This window comes from Rattus rattus, chromosome 11 (assembly GCF_011064425.1).
Source record: "Rattus rattus isolate New Zealand chromosome 11, Rrattus_CSIRO_v1, whole genome shotgun sequence".
Lineage (NCBI taxonomy): Eukaryota > Metazoa > Chordata > Mammalia > Rodentia > Muridae > Rattus > Rattus rattus.
Window position 1 is genome coordinate 23421459 of NC_046164.1, and position 15701 is coordinate 23437159.

Here is a 15701-nt window from a genome sequence, read left to right on the forward strand (position 1 = left end):
TTATCACCAAGAATTTGCTTTAATGGAAATGGGTCTAATGTCCCTTCATGCAGTAGGACAGACAGACAGACAAAACAGTGGCTCTAATTGGCTAGGGGTGGCCTTAAATCCAGGTGGAAACAAAGGCGTGTGGCTCTGTGTGTGTATTTTGGATGAAATCACGTGTGTTGGGAAGGGTATAAAAATGATGCCCCACAGTGCCTTTGTCTACAAAGTAAAGTTCTCCGCCAGACGGCATGTCGGCTGCCCCCTCAACGCTTCCAAGGAGCATGTGGATAAGGTGGTGAGGGCACATCTGTCTAGCTGCTTGTAAAAAATAAAAGGAACTTTAAGGGTTAACTTCTCTCCTACATATTCCAACAGAGATGTGACTGCCAATCGTTACAGAACCATGTGACTGCCAATTGTTACAGAACCACTTTCTAGATGACGTAGAGTTCACTGGGTTACTTAAGTGAGACCTGGATACACAGACATCATACCCAGCAAAGATAGTACAGTAACACAGGAATGCAGTATATTTCAGTAAAAACAGAATAAATAAAATAAAAATATTTCAAGCTGTATTTAACAGGTTAATTTAAAAAAAGAAAAAGATAGGACACACAAGGCATCGTGAACATGGCCGCCTGTTTACCGAATCACAGAGAAAGAATGCATAGATAACCGAAGTATCACAAAGACCTCAGGTAAAACATCGGCCTCCTCTCACAGACGGATACAAACACACTTCCATACATACTTTTTTGGCCATGGCAGAAAGGATCTGAACATATTGTTTAACATAATTTTACAAAAAAAAAATCAACTTGCACTTAGAACACAAAGCTATTCCCAAAACAGAAAATGTGCAGTAAAAGCATTTCACTTGCAAAAGGCTATCATTCATCTTAACTGCATCTTAAAATTGCATATATAAATCGGTTTGCTCTTTAAAGCTAGCTCAGTCTTCTTGATCCTGAAAACAAACAGACATGTCTTAAAAAAACCAAAGGGGTTTGGGTAGAGACCGCCTATAGAAACGTGGCCTCTTCAGAGTTTTGAAGCTGCGTGCCCTAAAGCCTTCTGCTGTGGAGAAGAAACAGATCAAAGTAAGAGACCACGAGGACGGGCTTCTAAACGGTTTTTCTCTGGCACAGTAAGGTTTCCGGTATGCAGAAAGTCTCAGATGGCACCTGTTACTTCAGCTAGCGGGCAAGCCGGAACCAAGCATAACCCATCTCAAGCAACATCGCTTTTCCTGTAAAGTCAGGACGCCGGTGGACAATCCAGCTTCTCCACCTCCCACCGCCTGTCACCCCACCACAGTCTGCACTGGTGAGGGCCACAGGTGGGAATGTTCCTACCACAGGTAATGATCTTTGGGAAGTCTGAGGTGGGACCAGGCTGCTGAGGACAGATATTCTTCCTCTGTGACACATTTGAGGAACACAGTCCTGGACCGAGAAAGGACAATGGTCTTACAGTAAGTGCCGCTGGGTAGATAAAGTGGACACTTTCCTAATTCACTCGGGAACTCTGAGGTCGCCTGACTGTACTTCTGTTCTCTGCATGGCCCCAGAGCCATTTGTGAAGGGTCCTCCTGATTGCAGGGAGGAGATAAAATGTGGTAAAAGTTTCGAGATGTGGGTCGTGATCCCGGCTCTCATGGACTTCGGTGGCATCCTAAGCCACTTCTTTAGCTTTTGGTGCCCTGTGTTCTCATTCCTTCAGTTTGTTTAGTGCCTTTCCTACCATGTAAGGCTCAAACGTGATCACACTGTGCAGACGTTCTGACAGGTACAGAGCAAGGTTTTAAAAAAAAAGCACTATTTTATAACTGGATATTGGTTCTGACATTAAACGTAAACAACACAAGTAAGATGACCTTTTAAACAACAAGGCCAACGAGAGTCTAAAGTTGTATGTGCTTACGGTTAGGTTCCTTAGCTACATAAAAAAGAGGCAGGAAACTGATACGTGGGAGACACTGTCAGGAAACCCACCATTTCCGAGTATATTTTGCTCTGATAGGAAAAAAATTAAATCTTTGAAAGTAAAATGGGAAAACAGAAGTTTAAAAACACATCTTCTAGTCAGGTCTTAACACATTTCTAACATTAAACACGTAAATTCAGGAGAATGACAACTTAAAACTCGTTGCCATGGACAGTATATGAGGGACAGACAGCTTCCTGGACAGAGGAGCACAGAGGGAGGTTGGGGCAGCGAGTGGATCCCAGGAGCACACCCTTGTCTCCAGGAAGAGAACTAACAAGAACCACGCAGTGCAGGTGGAAAATAATCTAGTGCGACAGAGACATAGAGAACATTTCCTCAGCTCTAAATTGCATATTAGCTCGGTATCAAACTAGGGATGGAAACTGTAGGAATATTTCACTTTTCAGGTGTGGGTAGAGAGAATGGCATAGTACACTTTAATTCTCTAGCTGCATTGTACAATGTAAGGCAGAAGTTTGAAATACGTTCCATCCCGAATGCATCGTGATTCTGTTAATCTCTTTTTTTAAAATAACCAGTCTGAAAACCACCTGAAAAGAACCATCTGAAAAGAAAGGCTATTTTTTTTTTTGCTTGATTTTAATTCCTCAATTTTAGTTTTCTATCAATTTTAAAGTTCTCCTTTGCCCAGCACCCCAAACAGCTGTAGACGTGAGCCGGTGTCCACGCATCAGAGAGCTCGCCGAGGGAAACGGGTGGCTGGTGTCTGTACCGACGCCAGCTGCGAGTTTTGTCCAACAGCCTCGCTGTTAGGAAAGACTGAAACCCGAGCGCGTCACCCTACTTTTACAGCAATTCAATGGTATCTGTTACTCAGGATCCAAATGTCTTAAAAGCTGAAATCGGGGCAAAGTGCCGAGGGACCCCAAGGTGGCTTGTGACAGATCCAGTCAAGAGGACAGCAAAACGAACTTGGGCACCGTTCATCCAAGGACGCGGTGTCAGTTGTCTAGGAAGGGTGTGGCCGCATTCTTCGGTGTGTACGCTGGAAGTCCTGTTCACAATATTTACAACGAGAAGAAAACCTTCCACTGCTCATGATGTAACTTACAGGAAAAAAAATCATGCTTCTTTTCATATCACATGATGGCGGCAAGACGAGGTCACATGCTTGTCTAACACTGTCTGGTTAAAGATAAATTCTCTGGAGACAAAGCATCAGCAACTGAGCGGAAGGCCAGGCGTGGGCTTCTTTAGTGTAGCTACTCGATCCTCAGGAAACAATGACAGACTCCCCGCGTCCCGGGCTGCTAGGGTGTCTCTGTGACAGGCCGCTTCTGTTTCAAAGTGTCAATGAGAGATAAGACCCCTCTCTTCACATTGGTCGTGACTCTCCGGGTCACTGAATCGGCTGGCGGGGGTGGGGGGCGGACTTTCTGTGAAGGTGGCCTGGCTACCAAGCACTTCTGATATCGTAGCTGGAAGGGAAGAGGCAAGCGGCAATTTAGGTGATGTTTCTTCTTGGTGGGTGTGCTTGTGATTCACTACCGACATGTTGACGCTCAAAAGTTAATGGCCTAGTTCACCACCAGCACCAGCACCAGCACCTAACACCACCACCACTTACTACCAGTTTATCATCACCACCACCACCACCACAACCAACACCATTACCACCACCGTCACCACCAGCACCACTGTCACCACCAGCACCACCACTGTTACTATGGCTACTATTTTCATCTCCACTACTACTACCATGACAGCCCCACCTCCACACATACACCAAAACTACCATTACACCGTGTGGGGAAGACTGATTCCAGTCACCGTGTGTGCACAGAGCACAGCACAGTCCAGACTCCGTTCCTCTTCAGTGTGGGACGTTTACCCTTCCCACCCAGGGCTCACCACATGAAAAGCGCTAGTACACAGGAGCGCTAACGGAAGTTTTCACCAGACACGTACTACAGGTGCGAGCTCTTCCACCCTCCGCTTCACGGACTAAACGGTGGCTGAGAATTATAAAGCACACTGTATAAAGCCCAAGGCAGGCCTGGCAACACCTCTTAGTCCACCTTTCCTACTTCAGTAGAAAATGTTGCATTGAGAGTTCAGTGTCTATTTTTATGGTCAGGTGTGAACTCTAATAGATTTTAAAAAAATCTTCATGGGCACTGGCAACACGGGCACATCTAGCCTGCACAAAAACAGTGACATAGGCCTGGTGAGATGGCTCAGCAGGTAAAGGCATTTGGCGTTGAAACCCATCAACTCGAGGTTGACCCCAGGAACCCACAGCAGAGGGACAGGACTTCCCAGAGCTATTTGTTCATGGATCTCCATGTGTGGAGACCGTGTACATGCCATGTACACACACACATACACACACACACACACACACAAACATACATACACATAAATACACACACAAACACATACATATATATATACACATACATATACACATACACACACATACATACATACGATACACACACATTAAATATACATTAAGATACATAAAAATATACTAAAATAAGTAGCCCACTTGCTTTTGTACTAGCAGAAAGTTAAGTAGTTCTTCAAAGTTAGATGAAAAGAACGAGTTTTCTTATTTCCTTCTGATCTAAAACGAACCAACCGAGAGCTCATTTTCCAAAGTCAGTTAAATGTCACCAGGCTCCTTACACCTGCTCCTCCCTCAAGCGCACAAACAGCCCATGAAAGATGGACATTTGGTTTCCATGACCTCCTGTATCCCCAGATAACCGGCTCCTTCACCCAATAAGGAAAGATGGCTTCCCACGTCTGCCTGTACAGGGACCTTGCTAAGGCTATATCACCAAGCACACACTTCTAGAGTATAAATTTATTATCACGCAGGTGTGGTGACATTGAACCCTAGACTTGAAATTTCAAAGAGTGGTTCTGTGTGTATGGAGTGAATCAAAATTACACATAACTGATGCAGTTCATAAAGAATCCCCCTCTGACTGATTTTAAATGTCACTAAAGTGTCTTCACTTGGGTCTATACGACACAGCTGCAAATTATGTCTTAAAGGCAAGTTCCCAGGAGTGGTACTGCTGTGCCTTGGACTGGGAGTCCGTGTGCGCGTGCTCGGGATGGAGGGTGGCTGTGCATGGAGGAGGGCGTGCGGCACTGGGAGGCTGCACTCAGAGTGCGGTGGGAGTCTGACTGCACCCGAGAGCCTCCTCGTACCACACTGCTGGAGCTACTCCAGCTGCTCGCATTAATAACATTTTTTTATTATTAAAAAAAATGTTTCCAAGCAGAAAAATGAATCCTGGAGTTTGGAAAAAACAAAACTGTAGCCGCTGGTAAAACTAATTAGCTAACTGTCATTAGCATTTAAAACGTATAATTAAGAGCGAAAGCCAGCCATTTTAGGCCCGAACCATCTGTTAGGCTGCATTTCAACTTTGTAAAATACCTAGGCTTTTGCTCCACTGAAACAGCTCTTGTTGATCTCCTGCAGCCCTTCCTCCCCCTCCCTCCTTCCTAACCGGTCTACACCTGATTCCCAGGCTCACCTCAGCTTCCCTCCCTGGCTCCCCCCTGCTCCTCTCCGCTGCCCCTCTCCCAGCTCCCCCTGCTTCTCTCCCCTGCTCCCCCTGTCCCCCTCCCCTGCTCCTCTCCCCTGCTCTTTTCCCCTTCCCCTCCCTCCAGCTCTCCCCACCTGCTCCCCTTCCCTCAGGCCTGCTCCTTGACATCCAGACTTAGAATCCCAGATCCACAGCACTTAGAGAAAATATCCCTCTAGCCATGAACCAGTGAGTGGGAAACAGATGGGGTGTGAACTCCAGGTCTCTCTTCTTCCCCTCTCTTCCCCCTCAGGTCTATAGTGCATTAGAGATGAAAAAAGAAGTGCGTGTGTATGTGTGAGTGTATGTATATGTATGTATGTGTATGTATATGTATGTGTGTATATGGTGTGAGTGAATGTATATGTGTGTGTATGTGTATGTGTGTGTCTGAGTATGGTGTGTGTGTGTGTATACCTTGTGTCACAGAACATATATGAAAGTCAGGGAACAACTTATAGGACTTGGGTCTTTTCTAAAAGGTTCCAGGACTCAAAATGAGCTCATCAGGTTTGGTGACGAGTGCCTTTACCTGCCGAGCCATCTCACTGGCCTCAACAGACACCCGAAAGCCAATCTGCTCTCTCCCTATTCCGTTTATCTCTGCCCTCCCTCCACTCCCACGCCCACGTGTAAACATTTTAAAATAAGCATTTTGACCTTTTGCCAACACTTAAATTAAAAATCATGAATCCCCCTTCCTTCCTTGTCTGCTTGAGAATTGGTGCCACGATGAATGCCTTTAAATACCTGATTGACTGTCTACTTCTGAGGAAACAAATGGCCACAAATGTCCTTCCCTCTGGGAAGGCAACGATAACTAAGTCAGGGATTCAGGAAAAGCAGCCAGAATGTACGAAACGTACAAAACGACACCAGATGTCGCTTTCGTGTCTGGATTCAGAACTCATTCTGGTGGTGGTGGGGCGACTGGCTCTGGTATGATTTGTGATTCTTTGGACTATGCAAGGAGAAGTGAGCCCAGGGCCTGTTGAGAAGGAAAAGACACTAAGAAAACAGCGAGGGGAGGGGAGATGAGAGGGAAGCAGGGGGTGCAGCGGAGGCCAGCAGCAGAGGTAAGAGGCGGGAAGGCTTCGTGGAGAGGGTCTGCCAGGGTGGGGCAAACCTTTACAGAAAGGACTGGAAGATTGCAAAGACATAAGAAACAACAAATGCACGCACGCGCGCACACACACACACACACACACACACACACAAACACACACACACACGCACGCACAAACACACATACACAAACACACACACACATACACACACGCACAAACACACACACACACACACACACACACACACACACACACACACACACACCTCAAACACACTCTGGCAGTAGGTAATTTTCAAAGCCACTATACTCTCATGAAACCACATTGTCTCATGTGTCTGTCTCATGTGTCTGTCATTCACATAAATGTCATTGCGATCTATGTGGATTCCCTTAAAGCGTGCAGATTGGCCCCATCCTAAAGTAGCCAAGCCAGTGCCGTCCCTCAGACAACCCCTTGACAGACTTCCTTTGTGCTCACTTTCAGAGCGCTTCTCTCCTTGTCTAATCCCGTCTCTGTCTAGCGCCGTCTCCTCCTTCCGTTTATAGCTCTTTCCACACTACTGTGGGATTTCTGGAGTTCAAGTCAGTCTCTCCCACTGTATCTGAGCTCCTGAATTCAGGGGTCACACTTGGGCTTTCTAGGGTCTGCGCAGCCCATGGGCACAGCAGAGGGGACTCTGCCACCCCATGTTAGGAGGTACCCCATCAGCTCACTGCCTCCTGCTGACAAACCTTGTCTCTTCAGTCTACACCTCAAGCCATTATTTCACCCACCCTCACTAGGAAAGGTCAGCAGAAAGATGCTCGTCCCTTTCAAAGGCCTACAGTTTTAAAACCCAAATATGGGCACTTGCTTATAGCCCCATTGCTTGGAAGGCTGAGGCATGGGACTGCTGCGTTTGAAGCCAGTTGAACCTAGACAGTGAGTTCCAGGCCAGCCTGGGCTACCAGTTCCAGGCCAGCCTGAGCTACCGTGAGACTTTATCTCAAAACACCAAACCTGAGCCCCAGAAGCTCCAAAGGCAAGACACTGCCGATTCCTACTTCAGGCTTTTCTGGAGTCTTTCACGATAGGGGTCCTGCTTCTCCCGCCAGCTCCACTGACCCACACCACTGCCGCTGGATGGTACCCTGGGCTCCCGCTCTGGTGCCTGCCTTTGCTCTGACCATTAAGGTGTTCAGTGGGTGCTATGAACAGTACCCAGAGCACATCTGCTCAATGAAGAGACGTCTTTATCTCGAATCAGATTCACTGTAAAGCACCCAGCCCAGCAGCGTGGGCTTCACCCCGTTTGCCACTTACTGATGATGTGCCCAGTCTCTTACCTCACAAACCAACAAAAACCCCAACTACTGGATAGGGTTGCTGTACAGATTAAGAGGTAAATCATAAATACTATCAATGTGCTGAAAACAACCACGGGAAATAAAATCGACTTGTTAATTATTATTTTTTAAAGCCTGAGTTGAAGGTAGGCTTTGATAGCACACATGACCAGCATTTCTTGGTCATGTACTAAAATTAATTTGAAGTGTAGAATAGGTGACCCTTAAATCTTATTGGCTCTTTACAGGGCCCTGTCTCCTGAGATGCGCTCTGCTGGTCATAAGGAATTCTACCCACAAAAATGAGAGTGCTATAAAGTCCAGGGTTTAAGGAGTTACACTTTATCTCTTAAGTAAGGGCTTCCGCTCTAATTTACAGCGTGTAGAAGAGGCGGGGTGGGTCTGTACACACGGGACGGGTCACTCACCATGCAGGGGGTGGGTCTGCACACATGGGACGGGCTCACTCACCATGCAGGGGGTGGGTCTGCACACACGGGACGGGCTCACTCACCATGCAGGCGGCCTGGACAGCTTCCGACACACTGGCTGCATTAGGCTCACACCAGAACACGTGGCACTCAAAGCGCTGGTTCCCAGTGTCCATGATGAAGGCAAACGTATGGACGTCCTTCCCGACGCCCATGAAGGACAGAAAGCGCACCCGACACTCCACCAAGATCTCCTCTTCATTCTGCGAGAGACATCGGTCAGCGCCTGTGCTCTCCGGGAAGCCAGGCAGCTGTTAGCAAAAACTTCACACCCTAAACACCCCATAGAACCCAGCCCAGCAGGACCTCCATCTCGGCAGAAAGGCGGATCTTGGCTTAAGCGACCGTGAGGCCACCACTGCCATGGGCGTGTCCTGGTGTCTGATCTCACTGTGAATGACCCTGCTGCTGGGAACTGGGATGTGTGTCCATTCCCTCCAGCCAACCCCACATCCCCACATCCTGGGGCAACGGATCGCTTGCTGTCATAGACTTCCACAAATGGCCCACTGCAGGTCACCCAGTGGCTCAAGGCCTCTTAGTTCAGGTGAACCTTGAGGGCCCAGGAGAAAAAGATTCTCAAGTCTCTCTCCATAGTTTTTTTTTACTCAAGCGAAACCGTGCACCAAATTACGTCTAACACCGTGGACGACAAGATGCTGCCTAATCGACACATTTGCCCAATCTCCACGCCTCCTACTTCTCCACACAGGGCGGGATGAAGATGTGTGTGGAATTCATTTCATAGCTGACACCCACTGCAGCAATCACTGGCAATTTGTGAGTTGGCACGCAGAGCCAGAGTACCGGCTTTCAAATCCTAACACCCTGACTTGTTAAGTATTCAGGAACGAGACACATTTCATAGGCAGACTGCTCTGGTCGGAGAAGTCAGGAGGTTTGGGGAAGAAATGCAGGACTAGGAATTTGGGCGATGGGACAAAGGGGTGAGTGGGGGGAGGAGGGGCAGTAGGGAGGGAGATGGGGGGGGGGAAGAGGGTGGGAAGCACTAGCTAGGACACTGAAGTGGGAAAGGACCCAGCACGAGCAGAGAGGCAGGCAGGCTGGGGAGAATTCTGCCCACTGCTACAGGGTGAAGGGGCAGAAGCTGGGGGATGCTAAATGACCTGAGGTCTTCCCATAGCACTTCGTGATCTCTGTAAAGTAGGCTGGAGTCAGACTGCTTGGATTTAAACCTTGGTCCTGGGCCTCCAATTTGAGCTTAGGGAAGTGAATTTGTTCAGTCACCACGATGGGATAGTCTGAGTTGACGCTAATGCTGGCCTGTCAGGATGACCAATGACCTCTTCCCCATAACTTAGAAGTCACTGGGGGGCTTCCCTACCAGAAGCAGCATTTGCACCCAACCCCGGACAGCGTGGACCAATCCACACCAGAACCCTAATAACAAAACCAAGATCTACGGTAAGCCGTGGCTAGTGCTACATGATCTCCTCAAGTGGAGTCAACCTCTGAAGCAAATGAGGAAGGCAGGATCGGGGTATCAGGATGGAAGGATCCGCTCCTGAGGAAGGCACTATTAGATGCAGACAAAGCCCCGAATCTTCTATAAACACAGGCCACCTTAATTACACGGCAGTACGAACCCCAAGAAGCCTAGCTTTGACTCAGTTTCTGAGTCTTAGGAAAGGGCACTGTACCCTGAACCTCCCTGTAGCCTGTCCCTTCTCCAGGTCCCCACCTTTTCACTGATGACTGTCACGGTGGCATCGGCCACGTTCATGTTCACCGAAGGCCAGTCCTCCTTGCTGGATGACGTCATAAGATTCTCTATGGCACTGTTCAGGGTGTCCATGCCTACAGACAGAAAGGATGATTGAAAATCCACTCTAATACAGGTCCAGTCGCTCGGCCGCAGCCACATGCAGGCTGTCCCTGGTATCGGGCTGCCTTATCGCTATTCTTGTGTGCTCAGAAGAAAGAAGCCAGTGTTTCTAATAGAGACTCCTGGGCATCTCCAGGGATCCAGTGCGTGCGGATGGATGTGCATACACATGGGGGGGCGGGGCACGCACATGGCAGTGTTCCAGTGGGTCCTGTCCGTGAGACCATGGTACCTCAACCTAATCCTGCCCCAAAGATTCCCCTGCTACAGGGTGTTGCCTTTGAGCGCCTGGGGATGGAGAGCCAACAGAAGCCAGAATCTTCCTGAGTGCCAAATCCTCCTCCATCACATTTGACATTTTGCCAGGCCGAGGTCGGTGGCCCCTTTACAGACACACTACATGCTGCCCAGTGGACTCCTTTGCTAGTTGTAGAACAAACAAGTTTAGATAAATTAAATGTGTTTATTGTAGTAAGTGGTGTGTGTGTGTGTGTGTGTGTGTGTGTGTGTGTGTTTACATGACATTGCATGTGTGTGTATGTCAGAGGAAAACTTTTGAGAGTCAGTTCTCTCCTTCTGCTATTTGGGGTCTGAGGGTTGAACTCATGCTGGCGAGCTTGGCCGCAAGCTCCTTTACCCACTTAGCTATCTTGTCTGCCTAGAAATAACAAGTGACTTGTGATGTAACTCACATGGAATTCACTCTTTTTAAAAAGTATGTATGTATCTCACCCAGTCGTTTTCAATAATTCAGTGTAGTTACCAGATCAACTTTAGAAGATTTTCATTAGCCCTGTAACTTTTAGGGACCACTCTCCATGTTCCCCACAGCCTAACCTCAAAGCAACCCCTACTACGTCTAGGGGCATACCTATTCTTAGCATTCATGTACAGAATCCCCCACAAAGGACTTTATTTTAAGGGTGACTTATTTATCTCAGTGTTTTCAAGGGTCATGCATGCTCTGGCATGTTTCAGTAATTTTTAACCTTTTTTCCCTTGCCATATAAAATTCCATTCTCAGAAAGTATTAATTCGTTTGCCCATTAGTCAGGCAATGGGCATTGGGAGTGCCTTTACTTTCCAGTCTGTCACGTATGAATGTTTTTGTAGTTTTGGGGGGATGATGCTTCTACTTTCTTGGGTTCTGTACAGGGGTAGAACTGCTGGGTCAAAGGCTGCGACCTTTAACCCTTTGAGGAACTGCTGGGCTGCTTCCCAGAGATCCTTTTGCCTTATGCCCAGTGGAGCAAGGGGCTCTGATTTCTCCATGGCCTCTTCCAGCCAGGCAGACACTATAGCTCCAGGCCCTTGTGAGCTTGAGTAAATGGAGCCACTCAATGCCTGCCACTGGGATGGGACCCGAACCCTGGAGATTCCACCTCTGTTCTAGAGTACAGACAGTGGCTCCATCAGTTTCCTTCCTGTCCCTAGTTGGTAAGAACGGAGGCAGGAGCCTGCCCCAAAGCTGGAAGCTCACTGGAGAACAGAGGGCACCCTGCAGTCCTGGGCTGCTCAGCTCTCGAATGTTGGGAGAACAGGAAATTCAAAGAGGTCCCCTTAGAGTCCTTGTGTCCTGGGGTCACCTGTCCAATCAGGCTAGCTTTTCTTCCCCTGGTCATGTGATCAGGACAGTGTCCAGATGGTGATACCACAGAAGCATGGATCAAAGATGCAGAGAGGACTGACACAGTGGCCTCGCCCACATGGGGAACAAATGGCTCTCATACTTGGGAGGCTTGCAAAGTTTTACCTACCGACAGGTCTGTCTACAGGTAACATGCCCAGGTACTGCACGTGGAACTTCTGCACCAGCTCCGTCTTTGGTGTTGGAAAATCTACTACAGGGAACAAAAGCAGCGTGTTTCTCAGTAGTTCAGGAGACAGTGAAAACCAGCAGTGCTCTTGGCGTCGGCACTCCCAGATGACCACCCAGATGGAGGGGTCTTATCAGTCTAAACCCTACAGACCTCTCTTTCACAGTGAAATGCTTTGGAAGGCAAAGATCAGCTATGGTAAGTCTTTCGTGTGCTCAGAAATAGCTTTTTGTGCTCTGTGTACTTGGTGTGTCTGGTGCCCAAAGAAAGATTAATCACAAAGGGTACAATCGAAAACACGTGGGAAATAATGTAGTCCCCTGGCTATGAACCTACATATTTTTAAACTCATGAGTCCTTACCCCAGGGCTATACATGAGTTAAAAAAGCAAAAACAAAACAAAAAACTCCACTGACAATAGTCTTTAATTGTTCAGCGGAAACACAAAACAAGTGCCCTTTGTGTTTAATACTACTGACAAAGTGACGCTGTCCCTTGGAGGGCCTGGCGCACCCACTCAGCTTCCCCTCCACCACCCAGGCACACAGCACCCAGGCTGGCTCCTGTCCTGCTTCTACCTCCCAAGTTCTAGAGATCGGATTCTAGGTTGGGGGCCACCATGCCCAGTTTTAAGGCACACATATTTAATATGTATGAAGCGTTTGCTAATTTGCATATGTGTATCATGGGCACACGGTGACTGGGGAAGCCAGAAGAGGGTAATAGATGCCCTACATACAGAGTTCCAGGAGTAGCCACGGGGGTGGAACCTGTGTATTCTGTAAGAGTAACTCATGCCATCTCTCCAGCCCTTGAGAAGCCTCACAACGCTGCTGTTTTGCCAGGCTGGCCACAGCTGCAGAGGAGGAGGGTGAGGAGGAGGAGGAAGAGAGGGAAGGGGGAGGAGGAGGGGAAGGAGAAGAGAGAAGAAGGGGAGGAGGAAGGGGGGGAAGAGGAGGGGGAGGAGGAAGATAAGGGGGAGGAGGAGGAAGCGGAAGGGAGGAGGCAGGGGAGGAGGGGGAGGCAGAAGGGGAGGAGGGGGAAGAGGGGGGGGGGAAGGGGGAGGGGGAGGAGGAGGAGTTGGAGTTAGTCACAGTTGAAGTTGTAGTGGCCACAGACATACCTTGCAAAGGGACATCAAGACTCATATTGGTCCTCTCCTGTAAGGAGCTGCAGGCCAGGGCTTTGGCATTCTTCCGTTCAGCCATAATCTAGACATCAAATGAAAGTGCAGCTTGGGTTCACGGTTATAGACCCCGTGTCACCGGCCAGCCCTGACAGTAAAGCCCACTCCACTGGGATTTAAACTAGTGTCACTTCCTGCCTTCTTTCCCTGCCAGTCTCTGCATTACACATTAACTTTCCCTTCAGACACCTCCCTCCCCAGGAATAAGAGCATCTCTGTAGAGCAGCTGTTCTCTGAAGTGCTTAGAGCTCCCTTCTTCCGTCTGCTGATTCTCCCCTCTGCTGAGAACCCAGCATTCGCCTTGTGGACGTTCAGGTCCCTGTGCTCAGGGAGCGGAGATTAACGCACTTCCTGCTGCTGGCCCACGCCGATTTTGATACCCTTGTCAGAGATCTGGAGACAAGAGCATGGTTCGAATCCCAGCACTGCCCTCACCAGCTGTGGCCTTGCATAAGTGAGCTTCCCTTCTGGGTCTCATTTCCTTCCCTGAATTCATGTCAAAGAGCAGTTGTGTGGACTGAATGAGTATTAAATGAATCCAGAGGGCTCAGAAATGTCAGCCGCTAACATCCATATTCTCCGAGTCTCCCAGGCAGTCTCCCTTCCGTGAGGGACACTAGGGTCACTGTGTGTAGGCATCACACTCTTTAGTGTATGTTTGCTCTGGTTCTCTACCAGAGAGTTATAGAACGGTGTGGATCTGGGGATGGAAGGAAGCCTGGTCACCAGCTGCCTTACAAGTAACTCACTTTCAATCCCAGCCCCAGATTTTTATTGCAAGGCTGGAAAATCATTTCTCCAGGTAGGCAACTTAGAGGTGACCTGGCATACATGGGAAGAAAGCATCAGTTACCCACAAACACTCCACCATCTTGTGAGGGTCTTGGGCATCCGAGGATGTAAGTGGGTTACCCTGATGGATCTGTTACCAATGCCCTGGACCTTAAAAGACCACTACATGTTAATGACATGGGCAAGTACCACCTGCCTGCTTTCCCCTGAGTTAGGTGTCTCGGGCAGCACTCCTGCCTTCCTGACTGTCTTATCTGCTCAGGCGGTAAGAGGGAACAGGGAGGTAGACTCTGTCCGGGCCCCGATCCATCCTACCTTGGAACAGATTTCGTGGAGACTTGTGGCAATGGCTTTTGCTGGTGTGTCACATCGAAACACATGGCATTTCAGAATTCTCGTGTCTTTGTCTCTTGCCACGTAAGCAAAGTCCCTGGGCAAAAGGAAATTTACCAGGGTATTAGGAAAGGGAGCCTTCAGCCAATATGCTCTCTAGTTGTGAATGTTAACTGAGCTTGCAGCCAGCGTGTCAGTGGTGAACTGTGGATGCAGATTAAAAACCAAACCCAAAACGTCAGCAGCTATGGACGACAGAAGCAGAGTTCAGTGGCTGTTAGGGATGGGCTGCTATATCACAAGACAGGGTCTTCTAAACCTAGGCTCTTGAACTTTGGGGACGGGGTGGTGGGGGACAACACAGAGTGAACACGGAATCCTGCAGAAAGCATCTGTCACAGATAGGATGGTGAGACAATGAACATGGAATCAGGAAGGATATGAATTGCAGAAGGATACAATGGCAGACAGTTCGGCAGTGGAAGTGAAACCATGGGCTGAGATGTGTGCATGTGTGCACGGAGGATGGGCGAGCCCCACAGCTGCCCGAGGAAGCTGATAGGCCACCAGAGGGAACACCAGAACACACAAACCCTGTGGCTGGAATGCTACCAAAGGCACGGGACTCTGCTGAACAGACACACTTTAGCCCTGGGGGCAAGGCTGGCCTCCTGTGTTATAAACCTGGTCAGTTCGAGCAAGTGGCCTACACTGATGGCTGTATGTTTTTACTGACACCCACTGTGACATTAGTTGGCTTCAAAACAAGCATGCCACACAATAAAGTTTCTTGCTGCTTTAGTGGAGATAATGTCTCACTGCATAGCCCAGGCTGGCCCTAGAACTCCAATCTTCTTGCCTAATTTCTCCAGTTCTGAGGCTGTAGGCATGAGCTACCCCACACAGCAACTGAACTTATTTTTATATTACTCACCTTCCTATCTAGGTATTTTAAACATTTTTAAAGATATATTCTACGTTTTAATTATATGTATTGTGTGGGTGTGTACATGTGTGTGCGGGTGCCCCCTGAGGTCAGGGCATCAGAGTTCCCTGAAGCTGGAGTTGGGGCTGTTGTGAGCTGGGTTCTCTATAAGAGCAGTACACACTCCTAACTGCCGAGCTATGTCCCCAGACCCCAGTCATGGGGTTTTGCCATATGGTCTCGTGACGGGGTCCAGGCTGGCCACACATAATAGCAGTTCTCTTGCTTCTACCTCCCAAGTGCTGGAATGGAGGTGTGAGCTACTCTGCAGGTTACATTCCTCTTCTTTATATAAGAACTGGGGCT

General features: G+C 48.5%; 1 protein-coding gene across 1 annotated transcript in view; it reads right to left on the reverse strand.

Annotated features, from left to right (window-relative positions):
* Positions 1–15701, reverse strand: part of Apbb2 (amyloid beta precursor protein binding family B member 2) — a 317577-nt gene continuing 301876 nt past the window's right edge. Inside the window, exons 13-18 of the mRNA XM_032917153.1 lie at positions 14393–14507; positions 13223–13310; positions 12039–12122; positions 10138–10253; positions 8459–8638; positions 1–3419 (exon numbers count right to left, since the gene is read on the reverse strand). Coding sequence (XP_032773044.1) covers positions 3252–3419; positions 8459–8638; positions 10138–10253; positions 12039–12122; positions 13223–13310; positions 14393–14507 — 751 coding nt within the window. The 3' untranslated portion in view covers positions 1–3251. The remainder of the gene's footprint in view (positions 3420–8458; positions 8639–10137; positions 10254–12038; positions 12123–13222; positions 13311–14392; positions 14508–15701) is intronic.